We start from the raw sequence: 21,588 nt of genomic DNA, 5'->3' as shown, positions 1-21,588 counted from the left end.
TCTGCCACTCCCACAGGACTTGCTGGACCCCCGGTGGCTGCCCTCATAGCTTTCAGGGGGTGTTGGGAAAGCTGGGGAAGGACCAGGCTGGACAGGGTCTTATGCTGGAGTCCCCCTCCTTCCTTGACTGGAACAGGTCATCGAAGAGCTACGAAAGTTGCTTAACTTCTATGAGAAGCAGGAGGGTGAGAAGCTGCCATTTTTGGGGCTTGCTCTGAGCTCCCGGAAGAACCTGTGTATTCATCCTGAGGTACGTGCCCATTTCTCCCCTTGCCCTAAGCCTCCATCCAACCAGAGTCCTAAATCCCCAAGACCAGATCTCTCAGACAGTCACAGACTTCTCACACGTCAAATTCTGACTCCTGATGAGGTGGCCCCAACAAACACACCTTTTCCCCAGCCTTAGAGAAGTTAAAAAGGCAGTTCCTGGAGTCTTGCACTCCAGCTTATTTGGCTTTGAAACTTAGTAGTTGTGTATTCTTAGATAGGTGATTTTTTAAAAATTTTTATTTATTTATGATAGTCACAGAGAGAGAGAGAGAGAGAGAGGCAGAGACATAGGCAGAGGGAGAAGCAGGCTCCATGCACCGGGAGCCCAACGTGGGATTTGGTCCTGGGTCTCCAGGATCGTGCCCTGGGCCAAAGGCAGGCGCTAAACCGCTGCGCCACCCAGGGATCCCTAGATAGGTGATTTTTATAGTGGAGCTTCAGTCTTCCTTTCTGTAAAATGGGGATAATTACCTGCTTTATACAGTTGATAAGACTGGACAAGAAGAGAGAGGGTGAGTGAGATGGGCAAAGGGGGTCAAAATGTACAAACTTCCAGTTATAAAACAAATTGGTATGGGATGTATTGTACAGCATGGTGACTATAGTTAATACTCTATTGTATATCTGAAAGTCACTAAAAAAGTAGGTCTTAAAAATTCTCATCATATGCAGATGCCTGTATGGCTCAGTAAGTTAATCATCTGACTTTTTTTTTTTAAAGATTTTATTTATTCATAAGAGACACAGAGAGAGAGAGGCAGAAACATAGGCAGAGGGAGAAGCAGGCTCCATGCAGGAAACCCGATATAGGACTTGATCCCAGGACCCGGGGATCACTCTTGATTTCAGCTCGAGTCATGATCTCGGGGGTCTTGGGATTGAGCCCCACGTTGGGCTCTGTGCTCAGCAGGGAGTCTGCTTCAGGATTCCCTCTCTTCCTCTGCCCTCCTTCCTACTTGTGCTCTCTGTCTCTGTCTTCGTCTCTCTCTCTCAAAATAAAAAGTAAAAAGAGTTCTCATCATAAGAAATTGTGGGGTGCCTGGCAGGTTCATTTGGTAGAGCATGCGATGCTTCATCTCCAGATCATGAGTTCAAGCCCCGTGTTGGGTGTAGAGCTTACTTCAAAAAAGAAAAAAAAAGAGGAAAAAAATTGTAACTCTGTGGTGATGGATACTAACTCATTAGACTTAACTGTGATGGTCATTTTGCAATATTTACGAGTACCGAATCATTATGTTGTACATCTGCAACTAATACAGTGTTTTATATCCATTTATATCTCGATAAGTAAAAAGATTGGGTGAGAAAATGCACGTATAGCCCTAAGCATGTACAAAATAGTAAAACATTAGAAATTGTGATTATATAATAACATGACACATAGAATATTGGTATTAAATTATGTTACAAAACTGTGGTAACTCACGGAAGATATGTTCTATAACATGAATTGTAAGAATATGAGAAACGGTGGATGTGATGGGTGATAATGATAGTAGCACAGGCCTTGGCAGGTGATGAAAAGGGAAGGGAGAGGGAGGGTCAGCAGCCTCAGAGCCTGCCCCTTGGTGAAGGCAAAGGTTTTGTTGTGAGAAAGGACAGTCCTGGGCTGTGAGAGTGTCACCCATAGAACCTCGGAGGGAGCAGGGCAGGGCAGGGGCTCTCAAACCATTCCATAGAACCTCCTCTGATTCTTAGATTTGCCAAGGTTCTGGGTGTTTTAGCATTTAGAAGGATGAAGCAGTTATCCTTAATCTACATGCTAAACATTCTTTAAGGCTTGATTTGTTTTTAATCCGGTAAAATTGACATATAATGTTAGTTTCAGGTGTATAGTGTAATGATTCGGTATTTGTATATATTGCAAAATGATCACGGTAAGTCTAGTTAATATCTGTCACTTAACATAGTTACAAAAATTGTTTTTCTTATAAGGAGAACTTTTAAGATCTCCCTTAGGAACTTACAAATGTGCATTGTGGTATTATGAACTATAGCTCCCATGCTGTTTGTTGCATTACATCCCTAGGACTTAATTATTTTATAACTGGAAGTTTGTACTTTTTGATCCCCTTCACCCTTACCCCCTGACCTCTGACAACCACCAATTTGTTTTCTGTATTATTTTTTTAAGATTTTATTTTATTTTTTATTTTTTATTTTTTAAATTTTATTATTTATTTATGATAGTCATACACAGAGAGAGAGAGAGGCAGAGACACACAGGCAGAGGGAGAAGCTGGCTCCATGCACCGGGAGCCCGACGTGGGATTCGATCCCGGGTCTCCAGGATCGCGCCCTGGGCCAAAGGCAGGCACCAAACCGCTGCGCCACCCAGGGATCCCTATTTTTTAATTTTTGAATTTTATTTTATTATTTAATTATTCATGAGAGAACGAGAGAGGCAGAGACACAGGCACAGGAAGAAGCAGGCTCCATGCAGGGAGCCTGATGTGGGACTCGATCCCAGGTCTCCAGGATCCTGCGCTGGGCTGAAGGCGGTGTTAAACTGCTAAGCCACCCAGGCTGCCTTAAGAGTTTATTTTTTTAGTAATTTCTACACCCAACATGGGGCTCGAACTCAACTCCAAGATCAGTGTAAGAGTCCAACAGTTGCACTGCTCTTACACTCCCGGGGTCTTACACTCCCGGGGGTCTAAGTGTCTTAACTGTTTAATAATGAAACAAATTGAGGTTTGTTTCCCCCAAAATTCCTGATTCTTATCCCAGACAGAACAGGACAGCTCCCCTCTTCCATCTAGCTGGCAGGTATAGAAACCCAGGTTCAAGGAATGGTTCTTATGACCCCCTAATCCTGGTCCCCCCCAGGTGATGCCCTTGCGCTTTGGGAAAGATGTCGACGGGAAATGCCACAGCCTCACGGCCTCATACGTGCGGGCGCAGTACCAGCAGGACTCCAGCCTGCCCCACTGCCGCTTCTACGAGGTGCCTGCCGACTGGGTTCAGGGAGGGAAAGGCAAGACAGTGGCAACGGCCTACCTCCCTGACCCCCAGGTACCCTCTTGCCCCCAGGAATTTGATGTCCATGGGCGCCAGGTGCCCCTCCCTGCTGGGATCTACAACCTGGATGACCTGAAGGCCCTGGGGCAACGCCAGGGCTGGTGCCCGTACTTCCTTGCCCGTTACTCGGTGAGGAGGCTGGTAGGGGCCGGGCAGAAGGGCAGGCGTGTGGGTTACGGCCTGCCTTCCTGCCTGCCTGCCTGTGTGTCCCTCTGTCTCTGTCCATTAGCTTATATCTCTGCCTTGCCTGTGTCTGTCTCGCCTTGCCTCTCTGGGCCCACGAGGGGGTGACGTGGTGGGGTGCAGGCAGCGGGCGGCAGGGCAGGGTGCTGTCAGGTAGGCTGGGCTAACCCTGCCCTCCTCGGCCCCCTAGATCCTGCACGCCAATGTGGTGGTTTACAGCTACCACTACCTCTTGGACCCCAAGATTGCAGAGCTGGTGTCTAAGGAGCTGGCCCGGAAGGCTGTCGTGGTCTTCGATGAGGCCCACAACATTGGTGAGGCAGGAAGGCAGGCCACAAGATGACGCTGGCTCCTCGGGCTGCTGCTCTGCTGCTCCAGCTGCCTGACTGAGCTTGGCCTTCTCCCCTCTCTGCTCCAGACAATGTCTGCATCGACTCGATGAGTGTCAACATCACTCGCCGGACCCTTGACCGCTGCCAGGGCAACCTGGAGACCTTACAGAAGACGGTGCTCAGGTGGGCTCAGCGGGGCTGCATGACCTGGTGCCTGCCCTTGCCCCCTGGCCTCACGCCTCTCCTGGGGCCCTGTGTTCTTCCTGACTTACCCCCGGGGACCAGCCCTGTTCTAGTGACCACCTCTGCCCCCAAATATCCCCCACTCTTCCCACACCCAACTCCCCCCTCCCCCACCACAGGATCAAGGAGACAGATGAGCAGCGTTTGCGGGAGGAGTACCGACGCCTGGTAGAGGGGCTGCGGGAGGCCAGTGCTGCCCGGGAGACCGATGCCCACCTGGCCAACCCCGTGCTTCCTGACGAGGTGCTACAGGGTAAGCTGCTGCTTCCTCCTGCCACCCGCTCCCTGTCCCGCTCCCCCCTCCACCCCCTGGTGGCTGATCCCCTCTTCCCACAGAGGCGGTCCCTGGCTCCATCCGCACGGCTGAACACTTCCTGGGCTTCCTACGGCGGCTGCTGGAATACGTCAAGTGGCGGCTACGGGTACAGCACGTGGTGCAGGAGAGCCCCCCTGCCTTCCTCAGCGGCCTGGCCCAGCGTGTGTGCATCCAGCGCAAGCCCCTCAGGTGTGGCCCCATGGCAGCTGGGGGTGTTGGGTCCCCGTGCGGGGTAGAGCAGACCCCAGGCCCTCTGTGCCCCGGGCCACCAGGTTGCCAGTGTGGGATGTGGAAGGATCCTGTGGCTTCCTCAGAGAGCTTACCTGAGGAGCGCTTGGTGGAGGGACTACTGACCAACGGGGGCCCCTCGGACTACTAACAGAGGGTCCCCCAGGGGTCCTGTAAAAGCTCAGGTATTACAATGGCAGGGGAGGGGGCGGCCCGGAGTGGGGCTCTTGACAAGACCCAGCAGGGTGGGAGCTGAGGGCTGAGAAATGCTATGGATCCCCTGGACCCCTGTCTCCTCCTACCAGTGCTTCTCATGTCCCCCAGAAGCCTGCGGGCAGGAACACCCCAGCAGGCAGGCGGGGGGTGGGTTGGTCTCCCCAGCACAGAAAAGGCAGAGCATGGACCTGGCAGTGGGGTTCGGCCTTCTGTTTTGTTCCTCTGCTGTTTGGGAGAAGTCCTGGGTCTCCTCTGAACCTCAGCTTCCTCCTCTGTTGAATGGATAGGGCGGTACCACCTTTCCTCTCTGGTTTCTGTGGTGGTTAAATGAGAAAGCAGTGATAGAAGTAACTCCCTCATGTCTTGGGCACCGATGATGAGCCAAGTGCTAGACGTTCCGTAGCTTGTGGAATCTCTGTGCAGCGTCCCTGGCTGTGGATGAGGACAGTGTGGCCCAGAGATGGGAAGCCATCACCCAGGGTGACATGGCACCTCGTGGGGTAGTTGTCTGAAGCCAGGCCTCTAGGGCTCTCTGAAGCCCCTGGCTGCCCTGCATCTTGGGGTGGGACAGCCCTCGGGGTGGCTTCATCTGTCCCTCTTCATGAGAGACTCGCGAGGGCAAGGATGGGATCTTAAGTCATGTTCCCTGAGCACCTGCTCTGTGCTGGGGCCTCTGCTCTGTGACCAAGACCATGTTGGACTCTGCTCTCCTGGGGCTCAGAGCCCACTGGGTAGACAGACCTGTCCCCAGATTAGGATGACCTCGAGTGGTACGGTGGGGTTGGGGGAGCCCCCAGGAGGTGCCTGATCCAGCCAGGATGTGGGCATAGAGAAGATGGACTTGAAGCAGTGATGTCCGGAGTCTGGTTCTAAAACTCTGACCGTCTGCCTGGCTCTGAAACCAGGCGCTCCTGTTCTAGAACCTGCCCTCCTTGAAGGGTAACAGCCTCAAGCCTGACTGTCGGTGTTTGTGACTGGGTGACCTTGTGTGTGTGTGTCCATGAGGGTGTGTGGGATTGTACCCTGTGAATGTGTGGGTCTCTGAATGTATGTATCACTAGGGTGGCCGAGTGTGACTGACGCAGTGGGAGGGGTCCTGGGCATGAGTGTATGTGTGGCCATGCAGGATTCGGGTTGTGACTGGGATTCTGGGTGTAGCTGTGGGTCTCCTCTTTGAACCAAGAGCCTGCGTGAGATTGTGTGACCACGTGGGACATGTTTCCATGTGACTCAGTGTATGGTCACTGCTCTGTATGCACCATCATCTGGCCGTGGCTCTGTAGGACGTGCAGCTGTACGGTGAGGAGACACTGGTGACTGAAATGGCTCCAGTCTCTTCTCACGGAGCACCCAGTCACCTGGGGAGGTGTGTGTGGCCGCGCGCTGACAGTGGGTAGAGAGGGACTGACCTGACCCCACATGGCTTCCGCCCCAGATTCTGTGCCGAACGCCTCCGCTCCCTCTTGCACACCCTGGAGATTGCCGACCTTGCGGACTTCTCTCCCCTCACCCTCCTCGCTAACTTCGCCACCCTCGTCAGCACCTATGCCAAGGGTAAGCTCATCTCCTGCCTCTGCCAGGCCCCCTGGCAGCTGGAATCAGGATCCCAGCAGAGTCCAGGGGGTTGGGACTGGGACCTTCAGGACCTCGTAGGGCTGGGCTCAGGAGTTTGGGTTTTGTTTCGAGTATAGTGAGGTTCCACAGATAGTCCTTGAGCTAGTGAAGCCTTATGCTCAGATGTATATTTTCAGAGGCTCCCTCTGGCTGCAGAATGGAGTAGGATGGGGGACGAGGCCAGACAAGCTCTGTGGGGTCACTTACACTGTAGGGTATGGTGGTAAGGAGTTGGCCCTTCTACTTCTGGGAAGTGGGAAGCCATGGAAGGTTCCAAGCAAGGGAAGAGTAGAGGCAGGGACCTGAGGCAGGATGGGAGGATGAGAGGGGCTGGAGAGAGATGTGGGACCTGGTACCTGGGATTGGGGGGCAGGAAGGCATGGCAGGGAGGGGAGCTGAGTATAGCACTCAGGTGCCAGGGAGAGGGGACCAGAGACTTTACTGGTCAGCACTACCTCCCCTTCCTTAGCATTAATCTGGCCGAGGGCTCAGTCTGATCCCCGGGGATTACTACTCTATCCCGGAAACCAGGTCAGGCTTCCTGATACCCTGTACCCAGCCTAGAGGATAGAGAGGCTGTCCCCCAAACCAGCATCCATCAGCAGCAAGTCCCACTAGAAGCTTCCTTCCGTGTCCATACCCCTGTCCTTCCCCATCTTCCTTCTGGGGCTGGCATTCTCCTCTTCTGCCCACTTCCCTGTCCACCAACACCTCACATTCTTCTGCCTGGAATGTCTGTTCCGATATTCCTTAGCCCCCAACTACCTCCTACTCATCCTTCAGTTCTTGGCTCGTTAAAGATGTTCCCTTCTCCAGGAGGTCCTCCCTGACCCCCCAGGGTGTGTCTCTTCCTCTTGGCTCTCCTGTTCCAGCTCTGTCTACTCTGAGTGGTCACTCTCTGGGGACAGGACTATGAGCCCTGAGAGGGCAGGGCCAGAGATGTCATGGTTCCCACTGTGTCCCCAGTACAGGGCCAGGCACAGAGGATTTTTTTTTTTTTTTAAAGATTTTAGGGGATCCCTGGGTGGCGCAGCGGTTTCGCGCCTGCCTTTGGCCCAGGGCGCGATCCTGGAGACCCGGGATCGAATCCCACGTCAGGCTCCCGGCGCATGGAGCCTGCTTCTCCCTCTGCCTGTGTCTCTTCCTCTCTCTCTCTCTCTGTGAGACTATCATAAATAAATAAAAATAATTAAAAAAAAAAAAATAAAGATTTTATTTATTCATGAGAGACAGAGAGAGGCAGAGACACAGGCAGAGGGAGAAGCAGGCTCCCTGCGAGGAGCCCGATGTGGGACTCGATCCCGGAACTCCATGATCACACCCTGAGCCAAGGGCCGACGCTCAGTCACTGAGCCACTCAAGCATCCCAACTTTTTTTTTTTTTAATTAAGTAAAATTGAATATGTGAATTCATTCATTTGCCTATTTTTAAGAAAGATTTTATCTTTATTTATTCATGAGAGACACAGAGCGGCAGGGACACAGGCAGAAAGAGAAGCAGGCTCCCTGTAAGGAGCCCAGTGTGGGACTGGATCCTGAGACCCCAGGATCAAGACCTGAGCTGAAGGCAGATGCTCAACCACTGAGCCACCCAGGCATCCCCACCTTTTTTTTTTTTTTTTCAACAAATGGGCCCTGCCCAGCACTGAGGAAGTGGCAGGAACCAGGAGGGACCCCATTCCTGATCTCCTGGCAGTTATACTGTAGAGGAGAAGACAAGTAACAAAGACTCAAATAAGAAAGATAATTCCCGAAAGGGATTCTTTTTCACAAGAAAAATGTTGCCATGTTGGAGCATGCCTGCAGTGGCCAGGATGGCCAGGGAAGCCCTGAGGTGCTGACATTTGAGCTGAGTTCTAAATGACCAAATGGAACCAGCTGCCTTGGGAAGCTTTTCAGGCTGTGAGGCCAGCAAGTACAAAGGCCCTGGGGTGGAGTGAGCCTGGTGGTTTTTGAAACTTAGGAGGCCTGTGAGCTAGGAGGAAATGGGTCAGCGTGGCTGGGTCTCGCAGATAATTTTGGACTCCGGAAGGAGTATGGGGAGCTGTGCAGGGCTTCTGAACAGGGCAGGGATGTGACCTGAATCAGAATTTCACAGGGTCCCTCTGCTTCTGGGAGGGGAGCAGGGGCAAGAGCTGGATGCCCAATGAGGTGACTGCAATGGTCCAGGCTAGAGGTGATAGTGGGAGGGAGTGGGGACAGTGGTCAGATTGCAGATAGGCTTTGGAGGCAGAGCTTGACCCATGGCTTAGATACTATGATCATGGAAGGCTCCAGGCTTTGGCTTGAGTGGTGGTGTGGGTTCTTGCAGCCTTGAGAGTGACTGAGGAGTAAACCTTTAGTGCTCTCTGCTCATGATGCTTCCTGAGTGGATGTCAGCCCTGGGAGAAGCGGGCAGGTTGAGGTGTACTTTGGACTCCCAAAGACTGGGTTTTAAGCTTGAGCAACTGGTGGTTGGCCCCAATCACTAATGGGGGGAGGAGGTAATGGCCAGGTGGGCTTGGCTATGACCGGTGACCTGGAATCTCACCCGGTTGTAGGTTTCACCATCATCATTGAGCCCTTTGATGACAGGACCCCCACCATTGCCAACCCCATCCTGCACTTCAGGTGAGACCCAACCGCAGTGTGAGGCTATGAACAGACCACAGGGGCCCAAGCATGGTCCTCACCACCCTCCTCTGCTTCCTATAGCTGCATGGATGCTTCACTGGCCATCAAACCTGTGTTTGAGCGTTTCCAGTCTGTCATCATCACATCTGGGGTGAGGACCCTTATCTGCCCTAAACTCCCAGTCCTCTACTATGGGGATCCTGGTTTCTGCCTGGTCCTGCTAAGATCTCTCCTGCTGTCCCTGCTATAGACGCTGTCCCCACTGGACATCTACCCCAAGATTCTGGACTTCCACCCTGTCACCATGGCAACCTTCACCATGACGCTGGCCCGGGTCTGCCTCTGCCCCATGGTGCGTGGGAGAGGGTGGATGCTCGGCCAGGGGAGATGGGCCAGCTCTCCTCCCCCTGTTCCCTCTCAGGCTGCTCAGGCAGGAGAGTATTAGCCTGAGGGCATAGACTCTGATTCAGACAGATCTGGGCTTGATGCTACTGCTTCCTGTGGGTCTGACTCCCCAAGCCTCAGTTTCTAACCTGTAACATGGGGATGCATCCTCCCTGACCTCCCAGGGCGGTTGAGGCGATAGTGAGATAGTGGATACAAGATGCTTATGTGGCCCAGGGCCTGGCACCGGTCGGCCCTCAGCATCTTGGTTAATGTGGGCTTTGCCTGGTTCATCATCTGGTCATGACCTTGATGATGACCCTTCTCTGCCTCAGGCTCCTTTGTAAAACAGGCATCGTAACATGAGCCCTCAATTCCTTATCTGAATCCCTTGGGCCAGATGTATTTTAGAATTGAGAATTTTCCAGATTTTAAAGACAAACCACATGCTGTACAGTATGTGACATCCCCAGTGGGGTCTGGATAGCTCCCTCCAGTGAAAGTTTTATTTCAGCAGGAACATGTTTTGAAACGTCAAACTAAGGGAGGTAAGTCAGGACTCTAAATAGACTCAGGTCAGGGCAGATTTTGCCATTATAGGAGTTTGCACCAAACTTAAATATCTGGAGTTCCTTGGGTCTTGGAATTGCCCTTCAGGGGTTGTGGACTGGTGATGGCCACATTCTGCATCATGGTTTTGTGGAGTTGTTGGTGGGGGAAGGGGAGGTGCACCTGTGGCTGGTGGTTGGTGAGGTTGTGGTGGGACCCTTTCTTCTGGAACTGCCTGGCTGGGAGGCTGAGGCCAGTAACACATATTTGCTGGTTAGCAACACAGACAGACTTGGGTTGTGTCGGCTCTGCCCTTGATTTGCCACGTGACCTTGGGCAGGCAGGCAGCTCACATCTGGGCCTGAGGTCATCCATCCGTGCAGTGCAGATAACAGGGGAGCTGAGGGTTCACTCAATGACATTGTGTCTAAAAAAAGCTCAGCCCGGCACCGGCAGGCATCAGAATGGTGCTGTTTGCTTATCGTTTGCTTATTGTGACGTCTGTTGCTCTCTGCAGATCATTGGTCGTGGCAATGACCAGGTGGCCATTAGCTCCAAATTTGAGACCCGGGAAGATATTGGTATGCTGCTCATGGTGGTTTGTGTGGCTCCTGAGAGGGGAGGTGTATCAGTGGGCTAAGTCATGCTGCAGCAACAAACATCCCCAAATCACAGTGGCTTGACACAGAGGTTACTTTTTGCTCACAGTATGTGACATTGTGGACTGTGGGGGCCTGCCCCATGGCTTCTCACTCCAGGAACCCTTACCACGTCCCCTAAATTGTGATGGCAAGGATCCTGGTAATGGTGCTGGGCCTCACGAGGGTTTACCCGGAAGTGACACATAGCCACTTCAGGCATTTCATTGGCTAGGGCAAGTCACATGGCCACACCTAACTTCAGGGGTGGGGGGGTGCAGTTCTCTCGGGCCAGAAAGAGAAGTGGAAAGTGTGTGAACAGCCCTACAGGTGGCCTCTGTGGGATTTCTAGGAACTCCAAGTTCAAGACAGGGCATTAGTTAGGAAAGCTCTGACAAGGGAGTAGGGAGCAGGACCCAGGCACACTCTGACCCCTACCTCCCCACCCCCTAGCGGTGATCCGGAACTATGGGAACCTCCTGCTGGAGATGTCTGCTGTTGTCCCTGATGGCATCGTGGCCTTCTTCACCAGCTACCAGTACATGGAGAGCACCGTGGCTTCCTGGTATGAGCAGGTAAGCCCAGCCACCCACTCTCCAGGAAGGCCCCACTCTCCTCAGTTCTTGGCTCTGTTCCTCTGTGTGTTGGCTTTGTCTGTCTTGTGTTTTAAGTGGTAACGTGGATCTAAAACATCTGAACAGTTCAAAGAATAAACAGCATCATACCCTGGTCCCCCCTTCCTCCCACATCCCGGTTAAAAACTTAAGAGCCCCTGTGGGACAGTGCAGGGGTGAGGTCATAGAGCGTTCTGGAAATGGGGCTCACCACAGCCAGGCCCCGGGTGGCTGCAAGGATGGGAGTGTGGAGGGGCCTGCCGTGACATGTCTGCTTCTAGGGCACCACGGCCCAGCTCTTGGGTGGGTGAAAGCAGGTGCTTGTTAAGGGTGAGAGGAGAGAACTTGGCTAATCACTAGAAAGCACTCGCCCCCCTGAATGGTACAGGTGACCCATCGCTGTGGGGATGTGTTTCTGCACCTTCTGTCCCAGCGTCTGTCCTTGATCAATGTCGCATGGCTAGCGTGGGGTCACTGAAATCTCTGGGCAGCCGTGGCCTGGCCTCCATCAGCCCCTCCACTAACCACCAGCTGGAGGGGCGGAGTGTCCCAGTTGGCCATCTTGAGCGCTCTGCCTGCCCCACTTATCTGAAAGATGGGGGGCAGGGGTGGGTTCTTGCCTGGATTGCAGAGCTTCCCGCAAGGAGTGAGGCCAGCCTCAGCCTATACCACCTCCCCCCTCCCTCCCCGAGTTTCTACTGGCCCGCCAAGTCCTGGGAAGACAAGTGGTCTGTAGCATGGGAATCGGGGCAGAGTTGACTTTAGCCAGGATGCCTGTACCAACCCCCAGCCTGACCTGCCTGCTGTCTGTCCTTCCCTAGGGCATTCTTGAAAACATCCAGAGGAATAAGCTGCTCTTCATTGAGACCCAAGATGGGGCTGAGACCAGCGTTGCCCTGGAGAAGTACCAGGAGGTGGGTGGGGGTGTGGGAGGGTGCCCCAGGAGACTGTGTGCAGAGGGCCCGAAGGAGGCAGTTCTGAGCATGTGTCTCCTGTCTCGGCCTCCCCTCCCCAGGCCTGTGAGAATGGCCGTGGAGCCATCCTGTTGTCAGTGGCCCGAGGCAAAGTGTCTGAGGGAATTGACTTTGGTGAGTGGACAGGCTCTCCCCTTCCAGGTGCCTGCCTGGAGCTCTAGCTGTTTGTTCACACGGGACCCCCCCCTTTCACACACACACAGCCTGGGCACACAGGGACCTCCCCTCCCCTCCTCTCCATCCCTGGGCACCCAGCTGGGCCCTCGAAGCATGCCCATGCTTTTCCCCACTCGAACAGCACAACCTTCTGGGCCCTGCAAGGTTGGCCCCTCTAGTGCACCACACTGGTAACCCTGCTCCCCTTCCTATGCTCACTCCCCCAGTGCACCACTACGGGCGGGCTGTCATCATGTTCGGTGTCCCCTACGTCTACACCCAGAGCCGTATTCTTAAGGTGAGCAGCACGTGCAGTTGCTAAGGATGTTTGGGCCTCTTGGGCCCTCCTGGGACTTGGGTGGAGGAGGCAGGGGGACCACTCTGGCTTCTCCGGGCAGGCACGGCTAGAGTACCTACGCGACCAGTTCCAGATCCGAGAAAATGACTTCCTCACCTTCGATGCCATGCGCCACGCAGCCCAGTGTGTGGGTCGTGCCATTCGGGGCAAGACGGACTATGGCCTCATGGTCTTTGCTGATAAGGTGTGTGCATAGGGGCCTCTGCCTGCCAGGCTCTTCCTGGGCCACGCCCACCCCCACCCCCAGGGTCCTGATGTTTCTCTCTTCCTTGCCCTCTTGCTGAAAGCGGTTTGCCCGGGCAGACAAGCGTGGGAAACTGCCTCGCTGGATCCAGGAGCACCTCACTGATGCCAACCTCAACCTGACTGTTGACGAGGGAGTCCAGGTTGCCAAGTACTTCCTGAGGCAGATGGCTCAGCCATTCCACCGGGTGAGCTGACGTGGCCTGTGCTCACTTCCTTCACCTTCCCAGGCTCAGCTCCTCCTTCAGGAAGGCCCCTTGACTTTCTTTTTCCTCAGACTCCAACCCTAGCCTGCCCTCAACAGAGGGGTGTGTGTATGTATGCCCACACGCCAGGTCTGGGGACATGGGGTTGGGGCACAGCCAGTCCTCCTCGAACTTGGAAACTGGTTGGCTGCTTACAGGGATAGGCTGTTCCCCCTTAGATGGGCGTTTCTAGATTCCAGCGTCCTGCCCATGCCTCTGTGCAGGCCACCTCCTGTCAAGGCTCTCAGGTCTTGCACCCCTGTGTCCCTATGGGGCCTGCGGGTAATCCCTACAGCCGTCTGGCCCTCTCTCCCCTCCAGGAGGACCAGCTGGGCCTGTCCCTGCTTAGCCTGGAGCAGCTGGAATCAGAAGAGACGCTGCGGAGGATAGAGCAGATTGCTCAGCAGCTGTAGCTCCAGGTGGGGACAGGGCCATAAAAGGTGTTTGTGGTGACTCCGGAGTCTTACCTGGCCCTGGGTCCCAGCGGCTTGGAGGTGGCCTCGGGTCCTTACAGGAAAGCTGAGGCAGACATTCCTGGCTTCCAAGTCTATAGCCTTTAATCGCAGGGAAGCCCCGTACAGAGGGTGCCCCCCAGTAGGTGTGGGGGCAACTTGGAGAGACAGAAGGCCGCCCCCTCTCCCCCTTTCTGAGAAGCAGCAGCCACACTGTCCTGTCAGCTTCAGCGGGGGCCCAGGTCCTGGGTGCTGGCGCTGAGGGTCCGTGCGGCCTCGCTCAGGTGCTGATGGGGGAACTGTGGACACAGCAGGGGATCAGCAAGGGGCAGGATACAGCTGTGCTTCGGTCGCCACGAGGGCCTACCCCCTAGCATCCTCACTGCTGGCTCGTCCCTCCCATCTCTATCCCAGCTAGAACCTGTCCATTCTGACCCTACCCACCTCTCCCTTGCCTCTGGGCCTGCCAGCATGGCTTCCTACTCCATCCTTGCCCCAGGTGCCCCTGTCCCCCCTCACCTGGGTCCCAGCAGCCTTTGGACCATCTGTGTTCAGCATGTTGAGTGACATGGCTCTCTTCATCCTGTAAGGGGAGGGTGGGAGGATGAGTCTGAGTGTCTGCCTCACACTTTGGGGAGGACTTCCCCGACACTGGCTTTGACTGTGTGGCAGAGGAGATGGGAACCCTGGAAGGTTCTGGAATAGGACAGGGAGCGGGGTGGGTTGCAGAAGCTGCAGCCCTTGGGGCTCTTTGCTGCCCCACTTGAACACTCACCCGGCTGCCCCTGCCACCCCCTCGCCTCGGAGACGGGAGACCAGCTTCTCACTTCCACGCCTTAGGGACTCACGGATCTTGGAAAAGGAGCTGCTCCGACGGAGGGTCTGGGGAGGGCGCCAGGGACACCGGTCAGTCCCCCCTTCTCATCTGGTCCCCACCCCAGGAGCCAAAGCGAAGCCCCTCCTCCATCCTCACCTGTTCTGCATCACCAGTTGTGCCCACGTTGGGGGCTCCTAGGAACAGAAAGGGGACAGTGCAATGGAGACACTGAGAATGTCACCTGAAGGGGGGAGGGGCCGGGGGCTCACCCAGAGGAGCAGGCAGGTCCTCCCGGCTCAGGATCTCTTTGTACAGCTCTTCTGCTTGCTGGTACTTGTTCTGTTTTAGGTAGGCCGAGGCCTGCGGGGAGGGTGGGTGATCGAGGCTCAGATCTGGAGCTCCCCAGGCATATCCTCTCCCTCTCCCCCCTCATGACCTAGAGCAGGTGATTGGTTCCTGCTCCACCTTGGGCTAGTGATACCACCGTTGTGCCTCAGTTTCCTCATTTGCAAAATGGGGTGACAGGAGCATCTACCTCCTAGTGTCCTTTAAGAAATGGACAGTACAGGGAAAGTATTAAGAAAGGGGGTCCAGAGCTCAATAAATATGAGACGGTCATCTGGCCCCACCAACTTGTGTGTTTCCTGATTTTTCTATGTCTTAGCTGTGCTAAGCAAGCTCACCAGTTGGGGCCCAGCTAAGAGGCCAGGTCTTCGGGGACTCTTGCACTGGGAGCTCAGCAGAGGGCTCCAGGGTAGCCCACCCTCGAGCCAGTTGGTGCCTCTCCAGGGGAGCCCCTGGCAGTCGGCCCCAGGGTCCTCACCAGGTTGTTCTTGGTCTTGGCCACGTTTGGGTCATGGGGCCCTCCCAGGGCCTCATAAATGCTCAGGGCTCGGGCATAGTGCTGCTCCACCTCCTCGAACTTGCCCTGGTTCTGGCACAGCAAGGCCAGGTTGTTGAGCTGCTTGGCCACGTCCGGGTGGTCGGTGCCCAGGACCTAGGGGTGGGGGCATTGGTGAGCCACAGGATGCCCGTAGCCATAACAGGGGTCATGAGTTAAGGTTCATAGGATCAGTGGGGAGAGTTACATGAGGTTACGAGCTAGAGGGTGGAAGTGACACAAACTGGGGATTACTCGGGTCAAGATCAGGCTGGTCACATGGGATTAGAAGGTTAGAAGGTTAGGACTGGGTTGGGGGGCATATGAGGTGATTTCTACAAAGGATCAGAGTCAAGATCGGGGAAGTTCACAGAAGGTCAAGGGTAGTGGGTTGCGAGATTGGATCATCGAGCCTCAAACAGCGGCCTCACGGTATCAGATGGGAAGGACATCATAGGATCAGGGTTACAACCCGGGAGCCAGTGAATTGAGTGCATCAGGATCAGGTGGGAGGGGCCAGTGGCCTAGGGACCCAGTGGGGGCGGGGCAGGACCTTCTCTCGGATCTCCAGGGCACGCTGGCACAGGGGCTCCGCCTCCCGGTACCGCCCGCGCTTCCCGTAGAGCACAGCCAGGTTGTTGAGGGTGGCGGCCACCTGCAGGGTTGGGGAGGCAGGTCAGGGGCGGTAGGTTCCGCCCCATGGCCCTCACTCCTGGGCCCCCACTCACCGCAGGGTGCTCAGGGCCCAGCGTCTGCTCCCGGATCTGCAGGGCATCATGGAGAAGGTCTGTGGCCTCTTTGTACTTGTTCTGGTCCCTGTGATGTGGCCCAGGGATGGAGGGGGGTCAGCCATGCTGGGGCAGCACCTGCCGGGCCAAGCCTGGGTGGCAGGCACTGCCGGGCCAAGCCTGGGTGGCAGGCACCCTTCCACGGTCGCTTGTGGGTCTCCCCACACTTTCCAGGTCTGGCAAAGGGTCCCTTTGCTGTCAAGCCTCCAGCCCCAACAGGTCTCTTGCCTATGGTTGTCTGACTCCTTGCTTGGATCACTGGCTTCTCCAGATCCCTGTCGACACCCTCTGCTACCACCAATCCAGGTGCCCCATGCTGGCAGAGTGGGACGCCAGCTCCCCTGCCCCCAGCAATGGGTCCATGGCCGGCCGCAGCCCTCACCGGTACACCAGCGCCAGGATGTTGAGCATGGTGGCCACATCGGGGTGGCAGTGGCCCGAGCTCCGTTCCAGGTCCTCTAAGGCCTGGCGGCACAGTGGCACAGCAACCTCGTAGCGGCCCTGCCCTGCGTACTGGATCACAAGGTTGTGCAGGGTCCGAAGGCGGGCTGGGATCTCGTAGCCACCCTGCTGAGCCGCTGCCGCCCCCGCTGCCTCAGGGCCTGTGAGTGGCAGATGGACATCAGGTCACTGCCAGCCTCCTACCCTTCCCATCCCAAAATAGGGAACATACTCCAGGGCTATAGCTGCCTCACTGGCCCATTGGCCCCTGGGATGACGGGGCCCCGCACTGACCTTGGAGATTGGTTCATGGGATGTGAACGTGGGGTCCGCCTGGCGGGTGCGGCTGTGGCACGCCTGGTTTCACAGCTTCCAGCCTCGGCTGTCATGCGCCCTGGCCCGGCCCCTTGCTCATGCTCCTGCCACCCTGCCCTGACATCCACCTTGGGTCTCTGTCCCTCCCCGGCCTCAGCCTCTTATCCTCCGTGGCCGAGTGGCCCAACAATTGCGTGCTCCCCCACACCCACCTTTTCTCTCTTCCTCCTCGCTGGAGAACAGGGGGGTCAGGCTGTCTCGTCGAGGAGGGGATTCAGGCCGCTGCAGAGGGCAGGAAAGTGGGGAGTCAAAGAGGGCTGGGAGTTTGCTTTAGAGACCAGGGTCCTGGATCTCCGAGTTTGAGGGGGGTTGCTGAGGGCTTGGGAAGATCTGGGGATTTTGTGGAAGCTGGGAGGGCTTCTGTGGAAATTTTACTGAGTCTGGGGGTTGTGGAACCCTGTTGAAGGTCTAGGGCTTCTTTGGAGGGTCTAGGGCCTGGGGGCTCCATGGAGTGGTACAGGTCTGTGGGGGATCTAAGGAGGATGGGGGCCCCCAGTGCCTCGAGCCCCCTGGCTTGCCCAGCCCTGCAGCACCTGGCTCTCGGCAGGGGGGTCATACTGGCGCAGCTGCCCCAGGAACTCCAGGTGGCTCTTCTCCTCCTCCAGTTGGGCCACGGCCTCCTCGCTGGCCCGGAGGCGCCGCTGCGTCTCCTCCAGCTCTTCCCGCAGCCACGAGTTCTCCTGGGCCAGCCGCCGGGCCTGCGCTCGCAGCCGCTGCTTCTCCGCCTCCAGGGAGCCCACGTGCGCAGACAGGGCCAGCAGCACCTGCAGGGGGCCGGGGATCAGGGGCCCAGTCCCTCTCCTACCAGGCAGTCCCTGGCCCAACCCAGGGCCTCATGTCATGCCAGAGCACCCCAACTCTTGGCCCTTCCAAGTGACTCTGAGGATGTGCAGGAACTCCCAGGGGCACATCCAAACCCCACCCAGGGACCCTTCTGATTTCATTCAGGCACACAAATCATGTGTAGGGCCACTTCATATCCTACCCATGTGACCCCAACATCTCCCTAGAATCTACAGTTCTATAGATGGATGCCATTGGTTCAGGGGCTCCTGTCACACAAAAGGACCCCCTAATGCCACCCAGGGATCCCATTTCCAGCCTCGAACCCCTCCCTCCCAGGCCTGGCTCCCCTAGGCCTCCCCTAGGCCTCCCCTGCTCTGGGCTCATCCCCCCCTACATACTTGCCTCCTTCATCCCGGGCCTCCTCCCAGCTCTGAGCCTCCCCCCCATGGCTGGATAGCTGCCCCCCTCATACCTGGGCCTCGCCCAGTCCCAGCTCGATGGCCTCCAGCGCGTGGCTCACCACCTGCTGCTTTTCTTCCAGCAGTTCCAAGCCAGCCACCAGGCCCTGTCCTGCCAGCGCCTCCGCCAGGTGCCTGGCCAGGCCATGGTGCTCTGCTCGCAGGGCCTCCAACCCCTGCACCACTTGTCGCGTCTGCCGCACCAGCTCCTCGGGGCTCAGGCGCTCCGGGCCCAGCCCCACACTTCCAGGGGCTGCCACCTGCACGGACATTGCTGTTCCTGGGGTGGGTGGCAGGGATTGGGGGGTCAGGGCCAGGCAAGCGGGCCCATCAGCCTCTACACCACTCCAGCCAGTAGAACCCTGCCCGACTATCTGTCCAGCCAGCCCGGCCAGCCCTCTGTCTCCGCGCCCTCTTCACTGTCCCGCACCCATCCCAGCCAGCTGGCAACTGGAAACATTCTAGTCTAGCTTTGCCTGTCCTCAGCCATGGGCCCTGCCCTGAGGGCCACTCAAAACCTGGGGGCAACCAGTGGTCTCCTGGCCTCTCACCTGCCCTCAGCTCACCTGGCCAGCCCTGTCTACCACAAGGGCCCCAGATACCTGGCCCCAGGACTCCGCGTGTGACCTGGACTGGAGGCACCCGCCTCTGCTGGGTGTGTGGGGCGGGGCATGTGGAGGCGGCCTCTCCGTGAGCTCATTCTTAGGGTGTTTTTGTTGGGAACCAGTCGGACCACTGGGGCTGGAGGGGTGGGGCCGGAGGAGAGGGCCAAGGGGCTGGGGCACTGGAAGCGGAGGAGCCCTCTAGATTTAGGGGGATGGGGGGTGCCTGTGTGTCAGCTCCCAGGGCCTGATGGATCCCAAGGGAACAGGGACTCCACCCTCCACTGCAGACAGGCTCCGCCAGCCCAAGGCATGTTGGGACACACGTGTGACAGGCACGGCCCGTGGATGTCACACTAGCCCTGTGACAGCTCAGAGTCTGAGGCCTAGATGCTAATGGGTGGGGGTCTCATGTGTGGCACTTTATGTGGTTGTATGTAGGTGACAAAGTCAATGACACAGCTGCTGGAGCCTCTGGAGCCTCTGTATTCACACACAAGCACACTCACTCCCCTCCCAGAAACAGACCCCAACACACGCACACCCTCCCTTCTTAAATACACAATGCGACACACACGTTCTCCTCCTCTCAGAAACTGAATTACATGCTCTTTCTTCTTTCAAATACAGTGCAATATACGTACTTTCTCAGAAACACACCTGCTCGTACACACACACACTCCCCTCTACAAGAAGACGGCTCAACATGCACACCTTTCTTTCTTAAAAACATAATATACATTTTCTCTGATGCAAGACATACAGGACACTCTCTTTCTCCTCTAAAAAATAAAAGTACAGTCCTATACATCCACATTTTCCTTTCAAAAAACCTAATCCAGGGGTGCCTGGGTGGCTCAGTTAGTTAAGCGCCTGCCTTCAGCTCAGGGGTTCCAGAATTGGGCCCCACAATAGGCTTCTCCCTCTCCCTCTGCTCTTTCCCTGGCTCGTTCTCTCTCTCAAACAAAATCTTAAAAAAAAAAAAAAAAAGCAACACACTTACTCAGGCTCATGCACGCACACCCACATACATACTCTTTCAGAAACAACACATGTATGCTCTCCCCTCTTGGAAATACAACCCCACACACTGGTGTATTTTCCTCTTGGGAAAAAAAGCCAACACACACAGAAACTCTGTCCCCCCTCACTAGTGAAAAGATAACCAAATCTCAAATCACTCACATTCAGGCTATCTCTTTGCAGTTACCCGCATGACACACCTTTCCCACACTTATAAGGTCCTGCAAGCAGCTAGCTCTCCATTACATGCCCATCACCTCCTCCAGGCGCGCATGCACGCGCAGATGCACGTGTGCACACACACACAAACACACACACACACTCTTGGGATTCACTGTGGACCTATCATCTCCTTCCCCACTTCCCCCAACACCTTGCCGGCCCAGCCAGAGATTCACGCACCTGCACCAGCATACACACAGATACACAGAGCTTCAAACATGGACATACAGACAATTCCTGAACTCAGATTCAGTTGTGGAGACACACAGAGGTGTTTGCATAGACCCTCTCGGGCATATGCCTCACTCAAGCCACCAGGGTGCCGTAAGCAGCCTAGTGGTTTGGGTACCTACTTACCTACTCACGACCATCATACACCAAGACACACAGGAAGGCAGGCACATAATCCACGGATTTTCTACACTGCAGGCTCTCCCCTGCCATCAATCTCTACGTACACGTGTGTGCAGACACCAGTCTCTCTCACTATACGTGTATATGTGTGTACATGTCTCACCATACTCCGTGTCACACACAAGCCCCACAAAGTTACCATCACACGTTCATGGAGTCATTCAGACAGCTCCATTATTCCCATGATTTTTGCCCACACTCAGTCCCGTGAACAACTCCCTTTCACACACGTACAACGGCACAGCTGACAGTGTTAATCACGGGCACACCCTCCCCGTCCATGCGGGTCCCACATCGCCCACCTCCCTGCGGCTCCCCGGCCTTAACAGGCAGAAAGACCGCCCCAGCCACGCAAGCTCTGAGTCACGCACCTAATCCTATAAACAGAGCAACTCCCTCCCGTACACACGGCCCCCACCCCCATCATTAGACGCACAGAGGTCCGCCCACGTGTTGCATCTGAGACAGCTCCACGTCGTTCCCACAGTCCCTGGGCGCCCGCACACGGTTACACGGACCGTCCCTCTCTCTCCCTCGTCCGCACCCACCGCCGGAGCCCGTCGCGCACACACCTGAGCTTCGTACACCATCACACACACCTGAGCCTCGCACACCGCCTCTCGTACGCCCCATCTCCACGCCCGCACCTGCAGGCCAGCCCCCTAAACCGCACACCTTACCGCGGCCGGCCTGGCCCAGCCCGCGCACCCCGGCTTCCCCGGCCCCCACCCCCACCCCCCGTCACAAGGGCCCCCGCCCTCCCTCCCCCCAGGCCCCGCCCCGTCTTCGCTCCTGTTTACCTGCGCACCGGGGAGGGGGCGCGGCCCCAGCTGGGCCTCGGGACCCGGGAGGGGGCGCCCCAGGGCGGGGCAGGAGGGCCCAGGGGGCCCAGGAGCCCCAAGGCCCGTCCCCGTCGCCAGGCCAGCGGGCCCCAGGGTGCGCGGGGCCCAGCCCTCACCCTCCGCCCCCACCCTCGCGGTCCCCGGGACTCCCCCGCCCAGCACTCGAGGGGCCCACCTGAGCGCCGGCGGCTCCGGGACCCGCTCCGCCGAGATGCGCCGGGCCGCGTCCCGCACACCGCGCACGCCCGGCGGCTCCCAGCTGCGCCCTGGGTCTCGGGCCGCGGGCGGCTC

General features: G+C 56.5%; 2 protein-coding genes across 8 annotated transcripts in view; one reads left to right on the top strand and one right to left on the bottom strand.

Annotated features, from left to right (window-relative positions):
* ERCC2 (ERCC excision repair 2, TFIIH core complex helicase subunit) overlaps window positions 1-15,098 on the top strand; it is a 17,366-nt gene extending 2,268 nt beyond the window's left edge. For 3 of the 6 annotated variants that reach the window (XM_026013849.2, XM_026013847.2, XM_072754922.1), the window contains exons 5-23: window positions 137-250; window positions 3,100-3,216; window positions 3,304-3,420; window positions 3,665-3,788; window positions 3,893-3,989; window positions 4,169-4,302; window positions 4,386-4,554; window positions 6,245-6,363; window positions 8,964-9,033; window positions 9,118-9,187; window positions 9,287-9,388; window positions 10,487-10,550; window positions 11,061-11,182; window positions 12,043-12,135; window positions 12,237-12,309; window positions 12,579-12,649; window positions 12,750-12,893; window positions 12,997-13,140; window positions 13,518-15,098. In XM_026013849.2, coding sequence (XP_025869634.1) covers window positions 137-250; window positions 3,100-3,216; window positions 3,304-3,420; window positions 3,665-3,788; window positions 3,893-3,989; window positions 4,169-4,302; window positions 4,386-4,554; window positions 6,245-6,363; window positions 8,964-9,033; window positions 9,118-9,187; window positions 9,287-9,388; window positions 10,487-10,550; window positions 11,061-11,182; window positions 12,043-12,135; window positions 12,237-12,309; window positions 12,579-12,649; window positions 12,750-12,893; window positions 12,997-13,140; window positions 13,518-13,610 — 2,037 coding nt within the window. In that variant the 3' untranslated portion in view covers window positions 13,611-15,098. Of the gene's footprint in view, window positions 1-136; window positions 251-3,099; window positions 3,217-3,303; window positions 3,421-3,664; window positions 3,789-3,892; window positions 3,990-4,168; window positions 4,303-4,385; window positions 4,555-6,244; window positions 6,364-8,963; window positions 9,188-9,286; window positions 9,389-10,486; window positions 10,551-11,060; window positions 11,183-12,042; window positions 12,136-12,236; window positions 12,310-12,578; window positions 12,650-12,749; window positions 12,894-12,996; window positions 13,141-13,517 lie in introns of all 6 variants that reach the window. The other 3 variants (XM_026013848.2, XM_072754923.1, XR_012000843.1) reach the window with 2 other exon arrangements.
* KLC3 (kinesin light chain 3) lies at window positions 13,733-21,588 on the bottom strand. Of its 2 annotated transcripts, none has more exons than XM_072754924.1 (13): window positions 21,473-21,588; window positions 18,209-18,474; window positions 17,484-17,714; window positions 17,103-17,172; window positions 16,517-16,736; window positions 16,075-16,162; window positions 15,900-16,001; window positions 15,290-15,463; window positions 14,736-14,826; window positions 14,623-14,660; window positions 14,425-14,531; window positions 14,169-14,232; window positions 13,733-13,948 (listed from the first exon to the last, which is right to left on the bottom strand). In XM_072754924.1, exons 2-13 carry the CDS (start codon window positions 18,464-18,466, stop codon window positions 13,877-13,879), a joined length of 1,515 nt encoding a protein of 504 aa, XP_072611025.1. In that variant the 5' UTR covers window positions 18,467-18,474; window positions 21,473-21,588; the 3' UTR covers window positions 13,733-13,876. The 2 variants fall into 2 exon arrangements, with proteins under 2 accessions (XP_072611025.1, XP_072611026.1); XM_072754925.1 differs by lacking the exon at window positions 21,473-21,588 and adding an exon at window positions 18,761-18,841.

Source organism: Vulpes vulpes, chromosome 1, assembly GCF_048418805.1.
Source record: "Vulpes vulpes isolate BD-2025 chromosome 1, VulVul3, whole genome shotgun sequence".
In the NCBI taxonomy this organism is placed as follows: Eukaryota; Metazoa; Chordata; class Mammalia; order Carnivora; family Canidae; genus Vulpes; species Vulpes vulpes.
This window is presented reverse-complemented; position numbering and strand designations above follow the sequence as displayed.